Source organism: Gigantopelta aegis, chromosome 14, assembly GCF_016097555.1.
Source record: "Gigantopelta aegis isolate Gae_Host chromosome 14, Gae_host_genome, whole genome shotgun sequence".
Classification (NCBI taxonomy): Eukaryota; Metazoa; Mollusca; class Gastropoda; order Neomphalida; family Peltospiridae; genus Gigantopelta; species Gigantopelta aegis.
Window position 1 is genome coordinate 55,388,705 of NC_054712.1, and position 23,390 is coordinate 55,412,094.

Genomic DNA, 23,390 nt, shown 5'->3' on the forward strand with positions numbered 1-23,390 from the left:
TCAGAAGAATCAGATACAGTTAAAAAGGCCTTGCATACTGTAAATCATGTAATTAATACGTCATGATATTATTGCGTCCGTACATGAGTGAACAAAAATGAGTATTTTTATTAACGCGTCGGGCAAAAGTCCACATCACATAAAAACCACAGTTTAGTTGTTATTATATTGTTTGGGCTTCATCTTTCATGTTAAAAGAAGTCAGTAGTTGTTTTCACAGCTACTACATAACCTGAAGCTAATCGCATGGTGGGTTGATCAGGAAGCCCTAATTACTTAAAGTAGTGTAATTAGTATAACTACACCTTATTGTTAAGGGTATGCCTCGCACTTTTGTGTGGTGATTGCTTCTAATTAATCCACCAGTAGGAATAAAAGGTAAACGGGTCGCTATTACAGGGCACAATATTCCACGCGAACGCAGACGTATTATTCAAACAAATGTTTTAGACTGATTTTATACACTTAATGCGCAGCACAGGAATAGACGTTAACAAATGCAATATATTGCAACAGTGACAACTTGCGACCAGTCTAAATTGAATGCCATGTATAGAGTTGAGCCAAATGGTTTGAAGAAATACGCACGGATTCTTGGTTACGGTTATATAATTTTCTACTGTTTCATTTTTAAAGGAATATATTTAGTAATAAAATTTGTTGATTATAATTTTACAAATGTTCAAAACAGTTTAAATGTATACAGTATTCCAGAAGTGTAAGAAAATTTGAAAAATACTCACATCGCAAAATGAGCTTTTTAAAAACAAAACATTTGGAACATCACTGTATTATATAACCGCTATGATATTCCAGTAAAGTGAAAATAGAATGGCAACATCGAAACGAAAGAAAGATTCTTGAAGTATTCACAAAAAGATGTTTAACAAAAATTGTTTTTGTATTTTGTTTCATCTTTATATTATAAAAGTTTTATTTTATTTAGAAGTATTATAGTAAAATCATGCACATTTTTTGTATTGGGAATGAGACTAAACAAAATGCGTCAAGTTATTATTTCGTTGATGTGTTCGTTGCATTTTTCGCATTAATTACTTGCTCGCATTAATTTCATGATTTACAGTATTTTATTATAGATAGTCAATTAAAATCACTGTCTGAGCCATTAGAAAATACTTTAAATAATTGCTTTCTTCTTCTTTTTTTTCAGATGGCGCTCCTCTTGGCGACTTTCACTGATGGAAATTTTACAGTTTATCAACTTATCAGAGGAATTCCAATGGAGAAAGTAAGTCATTAATTTTTAAAGTTATTCATTATCGTAATAGTTTTTGTCTTCTTTTTTTTTTAACATTAAATTGATCTCTAAGTTTATGTTATAGGCTGGTCTAAATTTCTCAACAGCTAAACAATGACTATATTATTTTTATATTGATTGTGTCATAGGTACCCAATATCCATTTTTAGTTATGTGTCTACTGCTTCTGTCTTCTTCATTTCGCTGGGTGAAATATACAAAATTCCCATTTTGAGAAAACGAGCATTAAAAAATAATCAAATAATCGCGGAAGCCATGACTTTTTGTATTCTTCTTTTGATAGTTTCCTCCAAAATCTGAAGCAGCATACACTGATATAACACTTATAACACTTTCGCTCCGAGTCAACTACAATACATTTACAACAGTTTAGCTGACTTCAAATTAAGCAACCAGACCTGTTATATGAACATACAACATTTTTGCTTTGGATCATATAGGGTCCATTAAGACCTTATTTATCTACATTTTGTAGAGACTACATTTTTGCACTGACCCAGCGATATTATTTTTTAATGCTCGTTTTCTCAAAATGGGAATTTTGTATATACAACATTCTTGCACTCACCCAGCGATTTATACTGTCTAGTCACAATTCGTTGCTCTTGTTTGTTTGTTTTTATCTTAATCATCTCATTTTTATCTCTGGATTTTGGTTCTTATTTCTTAGTTAATTTTCTTTTGCACATGTTACTTGTATTTAGCTTGGTTATGTTTTGTTAATGGTTATTTATTAACCCATTAATGCCTAATGTACTCAAATGAGTGCATACATTATAAGTAAAAAATTAAATATTTCTAATGAATAAGTATTGACGTTCCAACATCCTCAAAATGAGTACAGTTTACAGGAATGACTAAACTTACATTTGAACAGAGCCAATAATTTAAATATGTACTCTTTTCAGTTCAACAGGCACTAACGGCAACATGTTTGACTTACATTTGAAACAGAGCCAATAATTTAAATATGTACTCTTTTCAGTTCAACAGGCACTAACGGCAACATGTTTGACTTACATTTGAACAGAGCCAATAATTTAAATATGTACTCTTTTCAGTTCAACAGGCACCAACGGCAACATGTTTGACTTACAATTTAAATATGTACTCTTTTTGAGTTCAACAGGCACTAACGGCAACATGTTTGACTTACATTTGAACAGAGCCAATAATTTAAATATGTACTCTTTTTGAGTTCAACAGGCACTAACGGCAACATGTTTGACTTGAAAGTTTTTATCTGCACTTATAGAAGTGTTACATTGTTGTGTTGTTGTCTTTTATGAATTTGATCTGGGTTTTTTCTGATTGTAATAAATATTTAGTTATAATTACTTTTGTACTCCTATGAGTACAGGCAATAGTTTGTGAGAATATGCATATAACAGACTTCTTAAATACTGACACCTAATGGTCATGGGTTATAATTACTTTGTACTCCTATGATTACAGGCTGTAGTACATGAGAATATGCATATAACAGACTTCTTAAATACTGACACCTAATGGTCACGGGTTATAATTACTTTGTACTCCTATGATTACAGGCTGTAGTACATGAGAATATACATATAACAGACTTCTTAAATACTGACACCTAATGGTCACGGGGCGGGACGTAGCCCAGTGGTAAAGCGTCTGTAGACCCATTGGGCTATTTCTCGTTCCAGCCAGTGCTCCACAACTGGTGTAACAAAGGCCATGGTATGTGCTATCCTGTCTGTGGGATGGTGCATATAAAAGATCCCTTGCTGCTAATCGAAAAGAGTAGCCCATGATGTTGCGACAGCGGGTTTCCTCTCTCAATACCTGTGTGGTCCTTAACCATATGTCGGATGCCATATGACTGTAAATAAAATGTGTTGAGTGCGTTGTTAAATAAAACACTTCTTTACCTAATGGCCACTGAATAATAATGCCCAGGGCTGTGTTCCACGAAGCGATCTTAACATTAAGATCACCATAACTGCACGGCTGACATATGCACTTAAGGTGATCTTAGCGCTAAGATCACTTTGTGGAATGGGGCCCAGGGGTGTAATTCATTAAACTCTTGTGACTTGATGATCTCACAGTGCAATGCAAAACAACTTGCCAGGACGATGCTATGTTGCTTAAGAGAGCTTTGTGAATGGGAATGTTAAACAAAATTCCTTTCCTTTCCTACCAGGGAGTTATTCTACAAGATCAGCCAGCAAGACTTGGTTCATGTCTTAACCAATCGGGAACACAAGGGCTTTTGTAATGTTTTCAACAGTGCCAGTGTGGAAAACTTCTCACAGCAAATTCTACAGACACTAGATAAAGGTAAGCCGTAATATTTAACCACTCATCATGCTGTTATACCTTACAGTAGTGTTAGAGTCACAGCAAATTCTAGAAACACTAGATAAAGGTAAGCCGTAATATTTAACCACTCATCATGCTGTTATACCTTGCAGTAGTGTTAGAGTCACAGCAAATTCTAGAGCTATAGATAAAGGTAAGCCGTAATATTTAACTACTCATCATGCTGTTATACCTTACAGTAGTGTTAGTCACAGCAAATTCTAGAAACACTAGATAAAGGTAAGCCGTAATATTTAACCACTCATCATGCTCTTGTACCGTACAGTAGTGTTAGAGTCACAGCAAATTCTAGAAACACTAGATAAAGGTAAGCCGTAATATTTAACCACTCATGCTGTTATACCGTACAGTAGTGTTAGTCACAGCAAATTCTAGAAACACTAGATAAAGGTAAGCCGTAATATTTAACCACTCATCATGCTGTTATACCTTACAGTAGTGTTAGAGTCACAGCAAATTCTAGAAACACTAGATAAAGGTAAGCCGTAATATTTAACCACTCATCATGCTCTTGTACCGTACAGTAGTGTTAGAGTCACAACAAATTCTAGAGCCATAGATAAAGGTAAGCCGTAATATTTAACCACTCATCATGCTGTTATACCTTACAGTAGTGTTAGAGTCACAGCAAATTCTAGAAACACTAGATAAAGGTAAGCCGTAATATTTAACCACTCATCATGCTGTTATACCAGTAGTGTTAGACAGTAGAAACACTAGATTAAGTAATATTTAACCACTCATCATGCTGTTATACCGAACAGTAGCGTTAGAGTCACAGCAAATTCTAGAAACACTAGATAAAGGTAAGCCGTAATATTTAACCACTCATCATGCTGTTATACCTTACAGTAGTGTTAGAGTCACAGCAAATTCTAGAGCCATAGATAAAGGTAAGCCGTAATATTTAACTACTCATCATGCTGTTATACCTTACAGTAGTGTTAGTCACAGCAAATTCTAGAAACACTAGATAAAGGTAAGCCGTAATATTTAACCACTCATCATGCTGTTATACCTTACAGTAGTGTTAGAGTCACAGCAAATTCTAGAAACACTAGATAAAGGTAAGCCGTAATATTTAACCACTCATCATGCTCTTGTACCGTACAGTAGTGTTAGAGTCACAGCAAATTCTAGAAACACTAGATAAAGGTAAGCCGTAATATTTAACCACTCATGCTGTTATACCGTACAGTAGTGTTAGAGTCACAGCAAATTCTAGAGCCATAGATAAAGGTAAGCCGTAATATTTAACCACTCATCATGCTGTTATACCTTACAGTAGTGTTAGTCACAGCAAATTCTAGAAACACTAGATAAAGGTAAGCCGTAATATTTAACCACTCATCATGCTGTTATACCTTACAGTAATGTTAGAGTTACAGCAAATTCTAGAAACACTAGATAAAGGTAAGCCGTAATATTTAACCACTCATCATGCTCTTGTACCGTACAGTAGTGTTAGAGTCACAGCAAATTCTAGAAACACTAGATAAAGGTAAGCCGTAATATTTAACCACTCATCATGCTGTTATATCGTACAGTAGTGTTAGAGTCACAGCAAATTCTAGAAACACTAGATAAAGGTAAGCCGTAATATTTAACCACTCATCATGCTGTTATACCGTACAGTAGTGTTAGTCACAGCAAATTCTAGAAACACTAGATAAAGGTAAGCCGTAATATTTAACCACTCATCATGCTGTTATACCGTACAGTAGTGTTAGAGTCACAGCAAATTCTAGAGCCATAGATAAAGGTAAGCCGTAATATTTAACCACTCATCATGCTGTTATACCTTACAGTAGTGTTAGAGTCACAGCAAATTCTAGAAACACTAGATAAAGGTAAGCCGTAATATTTAACCACTCATCATGCTGTTATACCGAACAGTAGCGTTAGAGTCACAGCAAATTCTAGAAACACTAGATAAAGGTAAGCCATAATATTTAACCACTCATCATGCTGTTATACCTTACAGTAGTGTTAGAGTCACAGCAAGTTCTAGAGCCATAGATAAAGGTAAGCCATAATATTTAACCACTGATCATGCTGTTATACCTTACAGTAGTGTTAGAGTCACAGCAAATTCTAGAAACACTAGATAAAGGTAAGCCGTAATATTTAACCACTCATCATGCTGTTATACCTTACAGTAGTGTTAGAGTCACAGCAAATTCTAGAGCCATAGATAAAGGTAAGCCGTAATATTTAACCACTCATCATGCTGTTATACCGTACAGTAGTGTTAGGGTCACAGCAAATTCTAGAAACACTAGATAAAGGTAAGCCGTAATATTTAACCACTCATCATGCTGTTATACCTTACAGTAGTGTTAGTCACAGCAAATTCTAGAAACACTAGATAAAGGTAAGCCGTAATATTTAACCACTCATCATGTTGTTATACCTTACAGTAGTGTTAGAGTCACAGCAAATTCTAGAGCCATAGATAAAGGTAAGCCGTAATATTTAACCACTCATCATGCTGTTATACCGTACAGTAGTGTTAGAGTCACAGCAAATTCTAGAAACACTAGATAAAGGTAAGCCGTAATATTTAACCACTCATCATGCTGTTATACCGTACAGTAGTGTTAGGGTCACAGCAAATTCTAGAAACACTAGATAAAGGTAAGCCGTAATATTTAACCACTCATCATGCTGTTATACCGTACAGTAGTGTTAGGGTCACAGCAAATTCTAGAAACACTAGATAAAGGTAAGCCGTAATATTTAACCACTCATCATGCTGTTATACCGTACAGTAGTGTTAGGGTCACAGCAAATTCTAGAAACACTAGATAAAGGTAAGCCGTAATATTTAACCACTCATCATGCTGTTATACCGTACAGTAGTGTTAGGGTCACAGCAAATTCTAGAAACACTAGATAAAGGTAAGCCGTAATATTTAACCACTCATCATGCTGTTATACCGTACAGTAGTGTTAGGGTCACAGCAAATTCTAGAAACACTAGATAAAGGTAAGCCATAATATTTAACCACTCATCATGCTGTTATACCGTACAGTAGTGTTAGAGTCACAGCAAATTCTAGAAACACTAGATAAAGGTAAGCCATAATATTTAACCACTCATCATGCTGTTATACCGTACAGTAGTGTTAGAGTCACAGCAAATTCTAGAAACACTAGATAAAGGTAAGGGAGTAAAGAAAAGCGACCGCTTAAACAGGTGGCCGCTGATTACAGGTTACAGTATTTGAAACGTTTGTTGTTTGTTTCTTTCTTTTTTTTGGTTGTGTGCTCCACAGTTGACTATAAATCAACTTTCGACATATCGCCTCCTTCAGAAATTTGATATAATTTAATAAATTCATCCGTATTTGAATGAGTCATTCCTCCCCACTTCCTTTTATTTTTGTTTCTGTTTAAATATTAATTAATTCATTAATTGATTGGTTTTGTTTATTCATCCATCTATCTGTCTTTCCATCCATCTTTAATTTGGTTGTTCGTCCATAATTCTCCCACTCATCCATCCATCCACTCATCCATCCATCCATCCATCCATCCATTTTTATTCATTCATTCATTCATTTATTCATTTGCTGGGTGCACTGGGCTATTTCTCGTTCCAGCCAGTGCACCACGACTGGTATATCAAAGGTTGTGGCATATGCTATCCTGTCTGTGAGATGGTACATATAAAAGATCCCTTGCAACTAATGGTAAAACGTAGCAGGTTTCCTCTCCAAGACTGTATGTCAGAATTACCAAACGTTTGACATCCAATAGCCGATGATTAAAAAAAAAATCATTGTGCTCTAGTGGTCTTGTTAAACAAAACAAACTTTAACTTTATACCATTTGTTAATCTATCCATCTGTTTGTCCATCCATCCATCCATCCATCCATCCATTCATTTGTGCATTCATTCATTCATTATTTACTTATGTCGAGAGTCCACTTGGGTTAGTGTGAAAATAATTTATGTGCTTGATCATGTGGCAATTAATTTTTTTTTTTTTTTACCACAGTTGCTGAGAAGGCGACATCTCCAGGCCTAGCAGCGAGAACGCTGGCCAACATTGCGGATGTTCTCGGGTCCATGGCTGGGCTGAAGGGTGGACTGCGGAGCGGACCTGCTGCTAACAAGTCGTGGTCAAAGGCATTCAATTTCTTAGAGGTATAATTGCCACTGTGGATAAGGCACTGTATATCTAAATTATTTACTTATATATTCTGGTTTAGGTCCACTGTTGCAATGTTTAGTCTGCCAGTGCCCCACAACCAGTACATGAAAAAGCTTGGTATATACTGTCCTGAAAAGGAAAATAGATTGTAAGAGATAGTTTGCTGCTGTGGTGGGAATATATTGTGTGATAGGATCAGGTTTCCTCTCTCATTCTCTGTATCTCTTCCCACCTCCCACCTCTCCCTCTGTCTCTTTCCTCTCTGTTTGTCTGTCTGTCTGTGTCTCTCTCTCTCTCGCCCCCCCACCCTCCCTCCCTCCCTCCCCTCTCTCTCTCTCTCTCTCTCTCTCTCTCTCTCTCTCTCTCTCTCTCTCTCTCTCTCTCTCTGTCAAAACAACCATACATAGACATGCAATAGCTATAATTTAAAATATACTGAGATGTCATGAAACATGTAATCCTTTCCTTCCATAGACTAACAATTACTTGTTCTGTTGTAGGCCAATGATATAGCGGCTGGTGTTCATGCTCTAGCTAAAGAACGTGATCAGTGGCTGGGTCGGCCCGACCTGCTGGTTCGAGCAGCGCGACACTACGAGGGGGCGGCCGCAATACTTGTCAGACAGGCAGTCATGACAGCAAAGGAGGTAAGGGCTGTTCCACAAGTGATATCAGTGGAGGTGGTCAGGTGCAGATCCAGGGAGAGTGCATGGAGTGTTTTGGTCCCCACCATGTGCATTTCTTAACTGATGCCAGTATCATAGGAGTTCACTTCCCCTTCCTGCTGGGTCATTGCTACTCCTTCCCACTGGGTCATTGCTTCCCCTTCCACTGGGTCATTGCTTCTCCTTCTCACTGGGTCATTGCGTCTCCTTCCCACTGGGTCATTGCTTCCCCTTCCACTGGGTCATTGCTTCTCCTTCTCACTGGGTCATTGCTTCCCCTTCCCGCTGGGTCATTGCTTCTCCTTCCCGCTGAGTCATTGCTTCTCCTTCTCACTGGGTCATTGCTTCCCCTTCCCACTGGGTCATTGCTTCTCCTTCCACTGGGTCATTGCTTCTTCCCACTGGGTCATTGCTTCTCCTTCTCACTGGGTCATTGCTTCTCCTTCCCGCTGGGTCATTGCTTCTCCTTCCCACTGGGTCATTGCTTCTCCTTCCTGCTGGGTCATTGCTTCTCCTTCCCACTGGGTCATTGCTTCTCCTTCCACTGGGTCATTGCTTCCCCTTCCCACTGGGTCATTGCTTCCCCTTCCCACTGGGTCATTGCTTCTCCTTCCTGCTGGACATTGCTTCCCCTTCTCACTGGGTCATTGCTTCTCCTTCCTGCTGAGTCATTGCTTCTCCTTCCCACTGGGTCATTGCTTCTCCTTCCCGCTGGGTCATTGCTTCTCCTTCCTGCTGGGTCATTGCTTCTCCTTCCTGCTGGGTCATTGCTTCTCCTTCCCACTGGGTCATTGCTTCCCCTTCCCACTGGGTCATTGCTTCTCCTTCCATTGGGTCATTGCTTCTCCTTCCCGCTGGGTCATTGCTTCTCCTTCCTGCTGGGTCATTGCTTCTCCTTCCTGCTGGGTCATTGCTTCTCCTTCCCACTGGGTCATTGCTTCCCCTTCCCACTGGGTCATTGCTTCTCCTTCCATTGGGTCATTGCTTCTCCTTCCCACTGGGTCATTGCTTCCCCTTCCCACTGGGTCATTGCTTCCCCTTCCCACTGGGTCATTGCTTCTCCTTCCACTGGGTCATTGCTTCTCCTTCCCACTGGTCATTGCTTCTCCTTCTCGCTGGGTCATTGCATCTCCTTCCCGCTGGGTCATTGCTTCTCCTTCTCACTGGGTCATTGCTTCTCCTTCCCACTGGGTCATTGCTTCTCCTTCCCACTGGGTCATTGCTTCTTCTTCTCACTGGGTTATTGCTTCTCCTTCTCACTGGGTCATTGCTTCTCCTTCTCACTGGGTCATTGCTTCTCCTTCCACCGGGTCATTGCTTCTCCTTACCGCTGGGTCATTGCTTCTCCTTCCCACTGGGTCATGGCTTCATTGCTTCTCCTTCCCGCTGGGTCATTGCTTCTCCTTCCCACTGGGTCATTGCTTCTCCTTACCGCTGGGTCATTGCTTCTCCTTCCCACTGGGTCATGGCTTCATTGCTTCTCCTTCCCGCTGGGTCATTGCTTCTCCTTCCCACTGGGTCATTGCTTCTCCTTCCTGCTGGGTCATTGCTTCTCCTTCCTGCTGGGTCATTGCTTCTCCTTCTCACTGGGTCATTGCTTCCCCTTCCCACTGGGTCATTGCTTCTCCTTCCCACTGGGTCATTGCTTCTCCTTCCCACTGGGTCATTGCTTCTCCTTCCCACTGGGTCATTGCTTCCCCTTCTCACTGGGTCATTGTTTCCCCTTCCCACTGGGTCATTGCTTCTCCTTCCACTGTGTCATTGCTTCTCCTTCCCACTGGGTCATTGCTTCTCCTTCCTGCTGGGTCATTGCTTCTCCTTCTCACTGGGTCATTGCTTCTCCTTCCTGCTGGGTCATTGCTTCTCCTTCTCACTGGGTCATTGCTTCTCCTTCCCACTGGGTCATTGCTTCTCCTTCCCACTGTGTCATTGCTTCCCCTTCTCACTGGGTCATTGCTTCCCCTTCCCACTGGGTCAGTGCTTCTCCTTCCACTGGGTCATTGCTTCTCCTTCCCACTGGGTCATTGCTTCTCCTTCCCACTGGGTCATTGCTTGTCATTGCTTCTCCTTCTCACTGGGTCATTGCTTCTCCTTCTCACTGGGTTATTGCTTCTCCTTCCACTGGGTCATTGCTTCCCCTTCCCGCTGGGTCATTGCTTCCCCTTCCCGCTGGGTCATTGCTTCTCCTTCCCGCTGGGTCATTGCTTCTCCTTCCCGCTGGGTCATTGCTTCTCCTTCTCGCTGGGTCATTGCTTCCCCTTCTCACTGGGTCATTGCTTCCCCTTCCACTGGGTCATTGCTTCTCCTTCCACTGGGTCATTGCTTCTCCTTCCCGCTGGGTCATTGCTTCTCCTTCCACTGGGTCATTGCTTCTCCTTCTCGCTGGGTCATTGCTTCTCCTTCCCGCTGGGTCGTTGCTTCTCCTTGCCGCTGGGTCATTGCTTCTCCTTCCCACTGGGTCATTGCTTCCCCTTCCCACTGGGTCATTGCTTCTCCTTCCACTGGGTCATTGCTTCTCCTTCCCGCTGGGTCATTGCTTCCCCTTCTCACTGGGTCATTGCTTCCCCTTCCCACTGGGTCATTGCTTCCCCTTCCTGCTTTCTCCTTCCTGCTGGGTCATTGCTTCTCCTTGCCGCTGGGTCATTGCTTCTCCTTCCCACTGGGTCATTGCTTCCCCTTCCCACTGGGTCATTGCTTCTCCTTCCACTGGGTCATTGCTTCTCCTTCTCGCTGGGTCATTGCTTCCCCTTCCCACTGGGTCATTGCTTCTCCTTCTCGCTGGGTCATTGCTTCTCCTTCCTGCTGGGTCATTGCTTCTCCTTCCCGCTGGGTCATTGCTTCTCCTTCCCGCTGGATCATTGCTTCTCCTTCTCACTGGGTCATTGCTTCCCCTTCTTCCTGCTGGGTCATTGCTTCTCCTTCCCGCTGGGTCATTGCTTCCCCTTCCCACTGGGTCATTGCTTCTCCTTCCCACTGGGTCATTGCTTCCCTTTCCCGCTGGGTCATTGCTTCTCCTTCCCGCTGGGTCATTGCTTCTCCTTCCCGCTGGGTCATTGCTTCTCCTTCTCACTGGGTCATTGCTTCTCCTTCTCACTGGGTCATTGCTTCTCCTTCCTGCTGGGTCATTGCTTCTCCTTCCCACTGGGTCATTGCTTCTCCTTCTCACTGGGTCATTGCTTCTCCTTCCCGCTGGGTCATTGCTTCTCCTTCCCACTGGGTCATTGCTTCCCCTTCTCACTGGGTCATTGCTTCCCCTTCCCGCTGGGTCATTGCTTCTCCTTCCCGCTGGGTCATTGCTTCCCCTTCCCGCTGGGTCATTGCTTCTCCTTCTCACTGGGTCATTGCTTCTCCTTCTCACTGGGTCATTGCTTCTCCTTCCTGCTGGGTCATTGCTTCTCCTTCCCACTGGGTCATTGCTTCTCCTTCTCACTGGGTCATTGCTTCTCCTTCCCACTGGGTCATTGCTTCTCCTTCCCACTGGGTCATTGCTTCCCCTTCTCACTGGGTCATTGCTTCCCCTTCCCGCTGGGTCATTGCTTCTCCTTCCCGCTGGGTCATTGCTTCCCCTTCCCGCTGGGTCATTGCTTCCCCTTCCCACTGAATTTCTTACTCCATACCTGCATCACCCACAGAATAACCATAATGTTATTCTCTACTCATTTTGAACAGAATATATTCAGGTTGTTTGTTATTTATATTGTGATATTTAATGTTTCTTTCTCTTCTGACAGTTTTTCAGATTTGACGAGGCGACGCCCACTCCAATGAACAAATGGGTAACAGCTGAATGTCCTGCCAGGATTGACGTCTCCGGGGGTTGGTCTGACACCCCTCCCATCACGTACGAACACGGTGGGGCAGTCACCATCATTGGTGTTCTCATAAATGGAAAAGTAAATGTTTTTTTTAATACACATAATTATTTTATTGATGAGTGTACAGAAGAGAAAGGGCTGAAGTTATGTCAGGAATTTATTCCTAAAGGTGACGCCACATGATACTAATGCCTTGTATGAAAATAGCCACAAGAATAACCGATTGCATAGTAGCTGATGAAATCATAATGACTGTCTTGTCAGTCGTTTTTTTTTTTTATGGCTATTCTCACACAAGGCACTCATTTTGTGTGGCGTCACCTTTTACATTTTGTACTTAAACACATATAACATTGTTCATGATGGACAAAAGTTAAAGTTTGTTTTGTTTAACGACACCACTGGAGCACATTGTTTTATTAATCATCGGCTATTGAATGTCAAATATTTAGTAAGTCTGACACTAGCTTTGCTTTTGTAAATTCAGCTTAAAGTTTTTAATGAAATATCGGGTGGTTGCTTATTGCGAGCAAACAACATTTAATGACCTAAATGCATTTATGATGTTCAATTTCGTAGTCTTTTTAGTTGGGTATTTTTCATTTATTAGTCCCCTACCAGTCTAACCAGAGGGGACTATATGAGGTTAATGTTTCTTCTCTGTCCTATAGTTTTCTAAATGTTTTTTTCACAATACCTTGAGATATTTGGCTGAAATGTTGTGTATAGCTTATTCATGTAGTGTTACAGACAAAGTTGGAATTTCATGGCGATTTACCCATTTTTGATAAAATAATGGCCCTTGAACTTAGGAGATATGAAAATTTGTTTTCCGAAAAACAAATGTTTGCAATATCTCAAGATATTGAGCTGAGGTTTTTTTTTTTATAGCTTTATCATGTTCTTTTACTGATCAAGTTTGATTTTCATGGCAATATACTAATTTTTCACAGAGTTATGACCCTTGAATTTAGGATTATGAAAATCTGTTTTCCGGATGTTATTTTTGCAATGACTAAAGATATTGTGATGAAATTTTGTATAAAGCTTTATTATGTATCATTACAGATCAAGTTTCATGGTGATTTAACCATTTTTTTTACAAAGTTATGGCCCTTGAACTTAGGAGATATGAACATTTGTTGGGCATGGTTTGGGACATGTCTTTCTTGAGCAGTAATCTCAGAATGCTTATTAATGATATATTTTAATTCTAATTTTTGCAGAGGCCGATTGGAGCAAGAGCTAGAAGAATTGAAGAGTGAGTAGATACCTCCTGCAAAATGTTTATTCCTTAATTCCCTTTTGGTTTTTACTGCTTAATTTATTAATGTTAATTTCAAAATATTGTTATTATTTTACATAAAAATAATGTTAATGCATGTAAAGTGTATTTGAAAATAGAACACATATTTGGTGTGGGAAGGAAGCAATATTTTATTTATTTTGGGACAAAACTGAATCATGGTTACAATAAAAAATTGACTGGCAGATATATAGCATTAAATTTGTTAAGGTCTTGTTGAATATTGTCTTAATCTTTTGTTTCTCATTTGTGTGTTTGACCTGTTCTGCTGTTTGTTTCAGACCAGTAATCCGACTTGAGATCACGGGAGATGGAGTGGAGAGTCAGATTGTTGTGTGTAAAGAACTCCATGATCTGGAGGACTACTGTCAGCCTCACAGTCCTGGTCAGTTGACGTTTTCCCTCATGCGCCCAACACCTGCTTCCACCCACAAGAGAGCTGTACTCTCAGTCTATGTGACGTTTTCCCTCATGCTCCTAACACCTGCTTCCACCCACAAGAGAGCTGTACTCTCAGTCTATGTGACGTTTTCCCTCATGCTCCTAACACCTGCTTCCACCCACAAGAGAGCTGTACTCTCAGTCTATGTGACGTTTTCCCTCATGCTCCTAACACCTGCTTCCACCCACAAGAGAGCTGTACTCTCAGTCTATGTGACGTTTTCCCTCATGCTCCTAACACCTGCTTCCACCCACAAGAGAGCTGTACTCTCAGTCTATGTGACGTTTTCCCTCATGCTCCTAACACCTGCTTCCACCCACAAGAGAGCTGTACTCTCAGTCTATGTGACGTTTTCCCTCATGCTCCTAACACCTGCTTCCACCCACAAGAGAGCTGTACTCTCAGTCTATGTGACGTTTTCCCTCATGCTCCTAACACCTGCTTCCACCCACAAGAGAGCTGTACTCTCAGTCTATGTGACGTTTTCCCTCATGCGCCCAACACCTGCTTCCACCCACAAGAGAGCTGTACTCTCAGTCTATGTGACGTTTTCCCTCATGCTCCTAACACCTGCTTCCACCCACAAGAGAGCTGTACTCTCAGTCTATGTGACGTTTTCCCTCATGCGCCCAACACCTGCTTCCACCCACAAGAGAGCTGTACTCTCAGTCTATGTGACGTTTTCCCTCATGCTCCTAACACCTGCTTCCACCCACAAGAGAGCTGTACTCTCAGTCTATGTGACGTTTTCCCTCATGCTCCTAACACCTGCTTCCACCCACAAGAGAGCTGTACTCTCAGTCTATGTGACGTTTTCCCTCATGCTCCCAACACCTGCTTCCACCCACAAGAGAGCTGTACTCTCAGTCTATGTGACGTTTTCCCTCATGCGCCCAACACCTGCTTCCACCCACAAGAGAGCTGTACTCTCAGTCTATGTGACGTTTTCCCTCATGCGCCCAACACCTGCTTCCACCCACAAGAGAGCTGTACTCTCAGTCTATGTGACTCTTTCATTTGTTTTTCTGGGGCAGGACATAGCTCAGTGGCAGGACTATCTTTGGCAAATTCACCAATTGTGAATTTTAAAAGCAGTTGGTGAATTTGAATTTAATTTGGATAAATAATTTCATGTAATAATTGATCTTTTAAAAAAAATAACTGTTGGTTTCTACTATTTTTTAAGTTTTATAGACAATTTGGTGAATGTTTTTGCTCATCTAGAGCTAACCTTGCTCAGTGGTTAAGCACTTGTCTAATGCACATTTAGTCTAGGATTGATATGCATTGGTGGGCTCATTGGGCTATTTCTCATTCCATCCATTGCTCCACAGCTGGTTTAACAAAGACCGTGATATGGGCTATCCTGTTTGTGTGATGTTACATATAAAAGATCCCTTGCTACTAATGGGAAAGAGTAGCCCATTGTGTGGTGGCAGCAAGTTTCCTCCCTCAATATCTGTATGGTTCTTAACCGCATGTCCAGTGCCATATAACCAGAGTTAAAATGTGTTGAGTGCATCGTTAAATAAAACCAGGGCTAGCTCTGGGTCAGCAGGACATTTTGCCAAATTATTGATAAAACTTCAAAACTTGCAGAAAACCCAGTTACTTTGTATCAAAATATCAATTATTACAGGAAATTATTTCGCCAAATTATTGATTAAACTTCAAAACTTGCAGAAAACCCAGTTACTTTGTATCAAAATATCAATTATTACAGGAAATTATTTCGCCAAATTATCTGTTAAATTTCAAAACTTGCAGAAACCCAGTTCTTTTGTATCAAAATATCAATTATTACACGAAATTATTTCGCCAAATTATTGATTAAACTTCAAAACTTGCAGAAACCCAGTTCTTTTGTATCAAAATATCAATTATTACACGAAATTATTTCGCCATATTATTGATAAAACTTCAAAACTTGCAGAAAACCCAGTTACTTTGTATCAAAATATCAATTATTACAGGAAATTATTTCGCCAAATTATCTGTTAAATTTCAAAACTTGCAGAAACCCAGTTCTTTTGTATCAAAATATCAATTATTACACGAAATTATTTCGCCAAATTATTGATTAAACTTCAAAACTTGCAGAAACCCAGTTCTTTTGTATCAAAATATCAATTATTACACGAAATTATTTCGCCATATTATTGATAAAACTTCAAAACTTGCAGAAACCCAGTTCTTTTGTATCAAAATATCAATTATTACATGAAATTATTTTGCCAAATTATTGATTAAACTTCAAAACTTGCAGAAACCCAGTTCTTTTGTATCAAAATATCAATTATTACATGAAATTATTTCGCCAAATTATTGATTAAACTTCAAAACTTGCAGAAACCCAGTTCTTTTGTATCAAAATATCAATTATTACACGAAATTATTTCGCCAAATTATTGATAAAACTTCAAAACTTGCAGAAACCCAGTTCTTTTGTATCAAAATATCAATTATTACACGAAATTATTTCGCCAAATTATTGATTAAACTTCAAAACTTGCAGAAACCCAGTTCTTTTGTATCAAAATATCAATTATTACACGAAATTATTTCGCCAAATTATTGATTCAACTTCAAAACTTGCAGAAACCCAGTTCTTTTGTATCAAAATATCAATTATTACAGGAAATTATTTCGCCAAATTATTGATTAAACTTCAAAACTTGCAGAAAACCCAGTTACTTTGTATCAAAATATCAATTATTACAGGAAATTATTTCGCCAAATTATCTGTTAAATTTCAAAACTTGCAGAAACCCAGTTCTTTTGTATCAAAATATCAATTATTACACGAAATTATTTCGCCAAATTATTGATTAAACTTCAAAACTTGCAGAAACCCAGTTCTTTTGTATCAAAATATCAATTATTACATGAAATTATTTCGCCAAATTATTGATTAAACTTCAAAACTTGCAGAAACCCAGTTCTTTTGTATCAAAATATCAATTATTACATGAAATTATTTCGCCAAATTATTGATTAAACTTCAAAACTTGCAGAAACCCAGTTCTTTTGTATCAAAATATCAATTATTACATGAAATTATTTCGCCAAATTATTGATAAAACTTCAAAACTTGCAGAAACCCAGTTCTTTTGTATCAAAATATCAATTATTACATGAAATTATTTTGCCAAATGAAAATAAAATTCGCCAGTTGTTTTTGAAATTTGCAATTTGCTAATTTTGCAAGTGCCAGAGCTAGCTGTGAAAACATGAATTCCTTCTCTTTCTTTCTCTTCCCCCACTAAGTTTCAGACCGAAATGTGTAAAATTAATTTTACAACTATATTTTCTTTTAGAAGCTGTTACTATGCTGAAATGTAGTTCCATAACGTGCAATTAATTATTTTTTTCCCCCAGAAATTTTACAAATTATCCAGTGATAAATACTATATTCCAATAACTTCAATAAAAGCAAAACCAACTCTCCATGATGTAACTATCTAAAGCTAGAATTTAATATGTTTCCATTTATTTTCAAAGCCACAAATACGGAATTAATGTTCTTACATTAAGTTTCAGACAAATAAATTTATAATGTCTTCTGTTGTGTTACAGGTGCTCTCCTAAAAGCATCGTTCATCTGTGTGAACCTGATTAACTTGTCGTCATCCTCAACCCTTGCTGAACAGCTAACCAGTAAATACAGCGGAGGATTCGAGATGAAGACTTGGTCCAATCTGCCTCACGGATCGGGTACGTTCACACAGCTCTGTCTTACTTCATACAACTTGATGTTCACTCAAGCATGTTGTCCTGGGCTGTCTATCCAGGACAGTGGATTAATGATTATTGTAGTTGTTAGTGAGAGAGAAGTCAGTGTAGTCATGTTACACCTCTCATTTTAACTGTTAAAGTTCACTCTAGATGGTCAGTACCAAGATACAAACCCTGGACCTATTGTGGTAGTTAGTTGTAGAGTTAGTGTAGTCACTTTACTGCCCCCTCCCCCCCCCCCCCCCATTTTAACTGTTAAAGTTCACTCTAGATGGTCAGTACCAAGATACAAACCCTGGACCTATTGTGGTAGTTAGTTGTAGAGTTAGTGTAGTCACTTTACTGCCCCCTCCCCCCCCCCCCCCCCCATTTTAACTGTTAAAGTTCACTCTAGATGGTCAGTACCAAGATACAAACCCTGGACCTATTGTGGTAGTTAGTTGTAGAGTTAGTGTAGTCACTTTACTGCCCCCTCCCCCCCCCCCCCCCCCCCCCCCATTTTAACTGTTAAAGTTCACTCTAGATGGTCAGTACCAAGATACAAACCCTGGACCTATTGTGGTTGTTAGTTGTAGAGTTAGTGTAGTCACTTTACTGCCCCCTCCCCCGCATTTTAACTGTTAAAGTTCACTCTAGATGGTCAGTACCAAGATACAAACCCTGGACCTATTGTGGTAGTTAGTTGTAGAGTTAGTGTAGTCACTTTACTGCCCCCTCCCTCCATATTTTAACTGTTAAAGTTCACTCTAGATGGTCAGTACCAAGATACAAACCCTTGACCTATTGTGGTAGTTAGTTGTCTAGTTAGTCGACTGCCTTCTTTGGTCTTACTCGATGCTGCAGTTTGCAAGGATCCTTTTGCACTCGGGTCCAGTCGACTGCCTTCTTTGGTCTTACTCGATGCTGCAGTTTGCAAGGATCCTTTTGCACTCGGGTCCAGTCGACTGCCTTCTTTGGTCTTACTCGATGCTGCAGTTTGCAAGGATCCTTTTGCACTCGGGTCCAGTCTACTGCCTTCTTTGGTCTTACTCGATGCTGCAGTTTGCAAGGATCCTTTTGCACTCGGGTCCAGTCGACTGCCTTCTTTGGTCTTACTCGATGCTGCAGTTTGCAAGGATCCTTTTGCACTCGGGTCCAGTCGACTGCCTTCTTTGGTCTTACTCGATGCTGCAGTTTGCAAGGATCCTTTTGCACTCGGGTCCAGTCGACTGCCTTCTTTGGTCTTACTCGATGCTGCAGTTTGCAAGGATCCTTTTGCACTCGGGTCCAGTCGACTGCCTTCTTTGGTCTTACTCGATGCTGTAACCGGCCTCGGTGGCGTCTGGCAGGCCATCGGTCTACAGGCTGGTAGGTACTGGGTTCGGATCCCAGTCGAGGCATGGGATTTTTAATCCAGATACCGACTCCAAACCCTGAGTGAGTGCTCCGCAAGGCTCAATGGGTAGGTGTAAACCACTTGCACCGACCAGTGATCCATAACTGGTTCAACAAAGGCCATGGTTTGTGCTATCCTGCCTGTGGGAAGCGCAAATAAAAGATCCCTTGCTGCCTGTCGTAAAAAGAGTAGCCTATGTGGCGACAGCGGGTTCCTCTAAAAACAGTGTCAGAATGACCATATGTTTGACGTCCAATAGCCGATGATAAGATAAAAAAAAATCAATGTGCTCTAGAGGCGTCGTTAAATAAAACAAACTTTACTTTTTTTACTCGATGCTGCAGTTTGCAAGGATCCTTTTGCACTCAGGTCCAGTCGACTGCCTTCTTTGGTCTTACTCGATGCTGCAGTTTGCAAGGATCTTTTTGCACTCGGGTCCAGTCGACTGCCTTCTTTGGTCTTACTCGATGCTGCAGTTTGCAAGGATCCTTTTGCACTCAGGTCCAGTCGACTGCCTTCTTTGGTCTTACTCGATGCTGCAGTTTGCAAGGATCCTTTTGCACTCAGGTCCAGTCAACTGCCTTCTTTGGTCTTATTCGATGCTGCAGTTTGCAAGGATCCTTTTGCACTCAGGTCCAGTCAACTGCCTTCTTTGGTCTTACTCGATGCTGCAGTTTGCAAGGATCCTTTTGCACTCAGGTCCAGTCGACTGCCTTCTTTGGTCTTACTCAATGCTGCAGTTTGCAAGGATCCTTTTGCACTCAGGTCCAGTCGACTGCCTTCTTTGGTCTTACTCGATGCTGCAGTTTGCAAGGATCCTTTTGCACTCAGGTCCAGTCGACTGCCATACACACATCATGCTAAATACTGTGTTCAGAGATGAATTCCATAAATACAACTGTAATGGAGACTGCCATCTTTGTTACTTAATATAGAAATGATTAAATACACAACAACCTTGTATATAGCCTCAGCTGATGAGGACTGGCTTTCTACGTGGCAGTCATGGGTGAAAGCCCTGTGTAAGGGCACAATACCCTATCTAAACTTGCGTGCCTAGCACAGGTTACATTTCGTAACAATGTAATATCAAATCCTGACATCTCGGCCACTGATCAAGATTTGAAATTAATATTTTTGTAAAGTGAGAAGCAACTGAAAAACAGTTCTAGAAATCAATCTTGAAATAAGAATCATAATTGACTTGGAATGTAATGTTTTGCAGCAGTAAGTAAGATTTGAGACATACACATAAAAGCTTGTGAAAATGAGGACTTAGGGATATATATTTCTCCCATCCCTAGCCACGCAAGACAGGCGTATTCCGTGATGTCAGCCCATGCGGAATAAATCGGTTTGGCCACGTGACTATTGTTTGAGCTGATATTAACATTGGGTGACGTCACGTAAACGGCAAAATAACGCAAGAAATGCTTTTTATATTTCATAAAAACAAGGAAACTTGTTGTCATAATGAAATTATACTATCATTTTCGGTTTATACTTTTGGTATAAACCATTTTTGGGTACAATCTTTTCAATGGTTATGATTTTTTTATTTTTTTATTATTATTATTATTCACCTTTCCCTGTTACAACAAAGCCTACCCTCTATCAAGAGAGGAAACAGAGGACAGGTGGTCAACAGGACCCAGGAAGTTGTATCAACAAAACAGAATATTATAGAATGGTGAACAATTTTTTATTTTATTATTCACACCTAATTTAATTGATACATACCCACACACCAACACATACATCATTCATACTTGTATATTCCCTCAGCCTCCCAGTCACAGAAAAAGTAATACCATCAAAAAACAACCTGTTCAGTTACTATGTATATAAAAAGAGTCCTAAAACAGGTATGAACTGCTGGGAGCAAAGCCACAAAGACATTTAATTGGGACATTTTATCAAAGAGCAGTTGATACCAGGGGTGGGGAAAAATAAAATTGTCAATCGGTCCCACTTGATGTCATCACTACCGGGGGGGGGGGGGGGGTAGAGGAATTTAAAAAACGATATTTGCCAAATAGTTGTTTTTTAAATCATAGTGATATTTGTATAGTTTTATCTTGAATCATGAACGCGAAACGATAAACATGAAAAAAAAAAAAAAAAAAAAAAAATTAATCACATATTATCAGTGAAAACCCCCACAAATTGTATATATTTTACATAATAGAATAAATAATATAAAAAAGGAATAAAAGTTATGAATTTTAATTCCCATATATGTATAAAAAGTACGAGTATTCAGTACTGTATCTTGAAAATTAATAAAAGATGGCACCGTTGAAGCGTTTGACAGCCTGAGCTAGCACATGTTTAGACAAGGAGAGTAATAACGTCATCACTGATTGGATGAAATTTGACCTCTACTGGCTCTTGAGATAACAGTACATTTAGCTGTTCTGCTTACTCCCACTTGTTAAAAAAAAAAGTGGAAACCTTTTGTTAATTTTAAAATCCTTTATAATTATTGGATACACTACATTGAACAATCAACAATAAATAAATTTATAGATTATTTCATTATATTTTATGCTATTTTAAGCAGTTTGTATTGCACAAAAGCCTCTTGCTTCGGACTAGGACACTCGACCCGACAGAGCTCTGTACACAGGTGTTGACAGGTGTTGATTGTAACTAGTTGCAAATTCTGGGTCCTTTGTTTTAATTGGAGTGTAATACCTTGATGGCTCTCTAAACCAAGAATGGTGCTATCATTAATGTCTGTATAATTTCTTGACCGACTCAGCGACTTTGACAAATGTCTAGCCTAGTGGCAGTCAATCACAAACGTCTGAAACACGAGATACGATGTCTGGGCTGACTAATAGGAATTTGTTCCAATAATAGAAATGGACAGGTGCTTCGGACCGACAAAAATGACAAAAGTGGGACCGGCAAACGCGCGTTTTAATTTTTTTTTTCGCTCTCAGAGATCGAGAATCAGTCCCAGACTGGGAAAAAAGGGCTTTTCCCCACCTCTGGTTGATACAATACCCACTTTTTATTAAAAAGATGCAAATTATTTCTTCCCTGGTAGATTGACTATTCAATTTTATATCTATGTTGAACTTCCTTTTGAAAATGTTTAAAGTTGAGGTTTGATTTTTGGACTTTGCATTTGTAAATGTGAAATTTGGCAAAGAGTAATAAAAAATCAAATGCAGCATCTGTTGTTATGTGTTTTTTTATGCCAAGATTTACTTGGTTATGATTATTTTATTCTAAGATAAAAAAAAAAAAGTAGGTTTTTCACGTTTTCCCAAATTGCTTGTTTTTCATCTACTGGATGGGAGAAATATAATCCTCCATTATGTATCCATGTGGGACAGGGCTATTCCACCCTCAGGTACATAATATGAAGTCAGGGACTCGGCAAGCCTCATCCCTGACATAGAGGATATTATATGAGTGTCCATGACAGACGATGTTTACGACATGAGTGCCTAAATTATCATATTTCCCGAGCGAGAGCAAGGGAAATGCGATAATTTAGGCATGCGTGTCGTAAACATCGTCTGTCATGGACACGAATGTAATATTCTCTTTATTACCGTAGAACTGTCTTGCTAAATGAACATTCCAGTCGTTGTTTACAAACTAACATTTCTTTAATGGCGGAGTAATGTTTGTTCATTGATGTCTTGAAAACCAAATCACAACCTGTTATAAAGTTACATGATATTTATATGCCCATAAGTAAAGAGTACACATGTATCAACAGCTGTAAATTATAAAGCATGTGTATACTAAAAAGCAAACAAATACACAGTAATTGAAATAATTAGTTTTGAATTTGAATGACGTCAGGATTCCAATGACGTCACTTTGCACAGCTCCGTACAATAACTATAAATTGGGTACATGACGTTTCCGTTTTAAAAATGCTGGAAAAATTCCAGTGCAAAATTACTCTTGATTTTTTTTTCTGAACATTATTAACGCACCTGAATGTGCTTGAAGAAAATCTTGTGATTAAAACATTGTACCTTTTACTAAATATGGCTTTCAAGTGAAATTACGGTAAGATATGCTACATTTATTATTGCGAAGCCAAAACAAGGGTGCAAAAAGTGACTCATCGACTTTAGTATAGATTTTTAACAATTGTGAATGTTATATTCATAATTAAGTGTTTGATGTGTCACAATTACATCGTAATATAATACAAGTTATCATAAATAATCAATTAATGTTTTATTAAATTAATTAAAAACACATATTTATCATTACGACATGTGATCAG

At 39.5% G+C, this 23,390-nt stretch overlaps 1 protein-coding gene across 1 annotated transcript in view; it reads left to right on the forward strand.

The window, feature by feature from the left end:
• LOC121388594 (L-fucose kinase-like) overlaps positions 1–23,390 on the forward strand; it is a 55,124-nt gene that overhangs the window by 18,583 nt on the left and 13,151 nt on the right. Inside the window, exons 16-23 of the mRNA XM_041519997.1 lie at positions 1,172–1,249; positions 3,453–3,589; positions 7,636–7,784; positions 8,292–8,438; positions 12,188–12,349; positions 13,498–13,532; positions 13,859–13,962; positions 17,596–17,733. Coding sequence (XP_041375931.1) covers positions 1,172–1,249; positions 3,453–3,589; positions 7,636–7,784; positions 8,292–8,438; positions 12,188–12,349; positions 13,498–13,532; positions 13,859–13,962; positions 17,596–17,733 — 950 coding nt within the window. The remainder of the gene's footprint in view (positions 1–1,171; positions 1,250–3,452; positions 3,590–7,635; positions 7,785–8,291; positions 8,439–12,187; positions 12,350–13,497; positions 13,533–13,858; positions 13,963–17,595; positions 17,734–23,390) is intronic.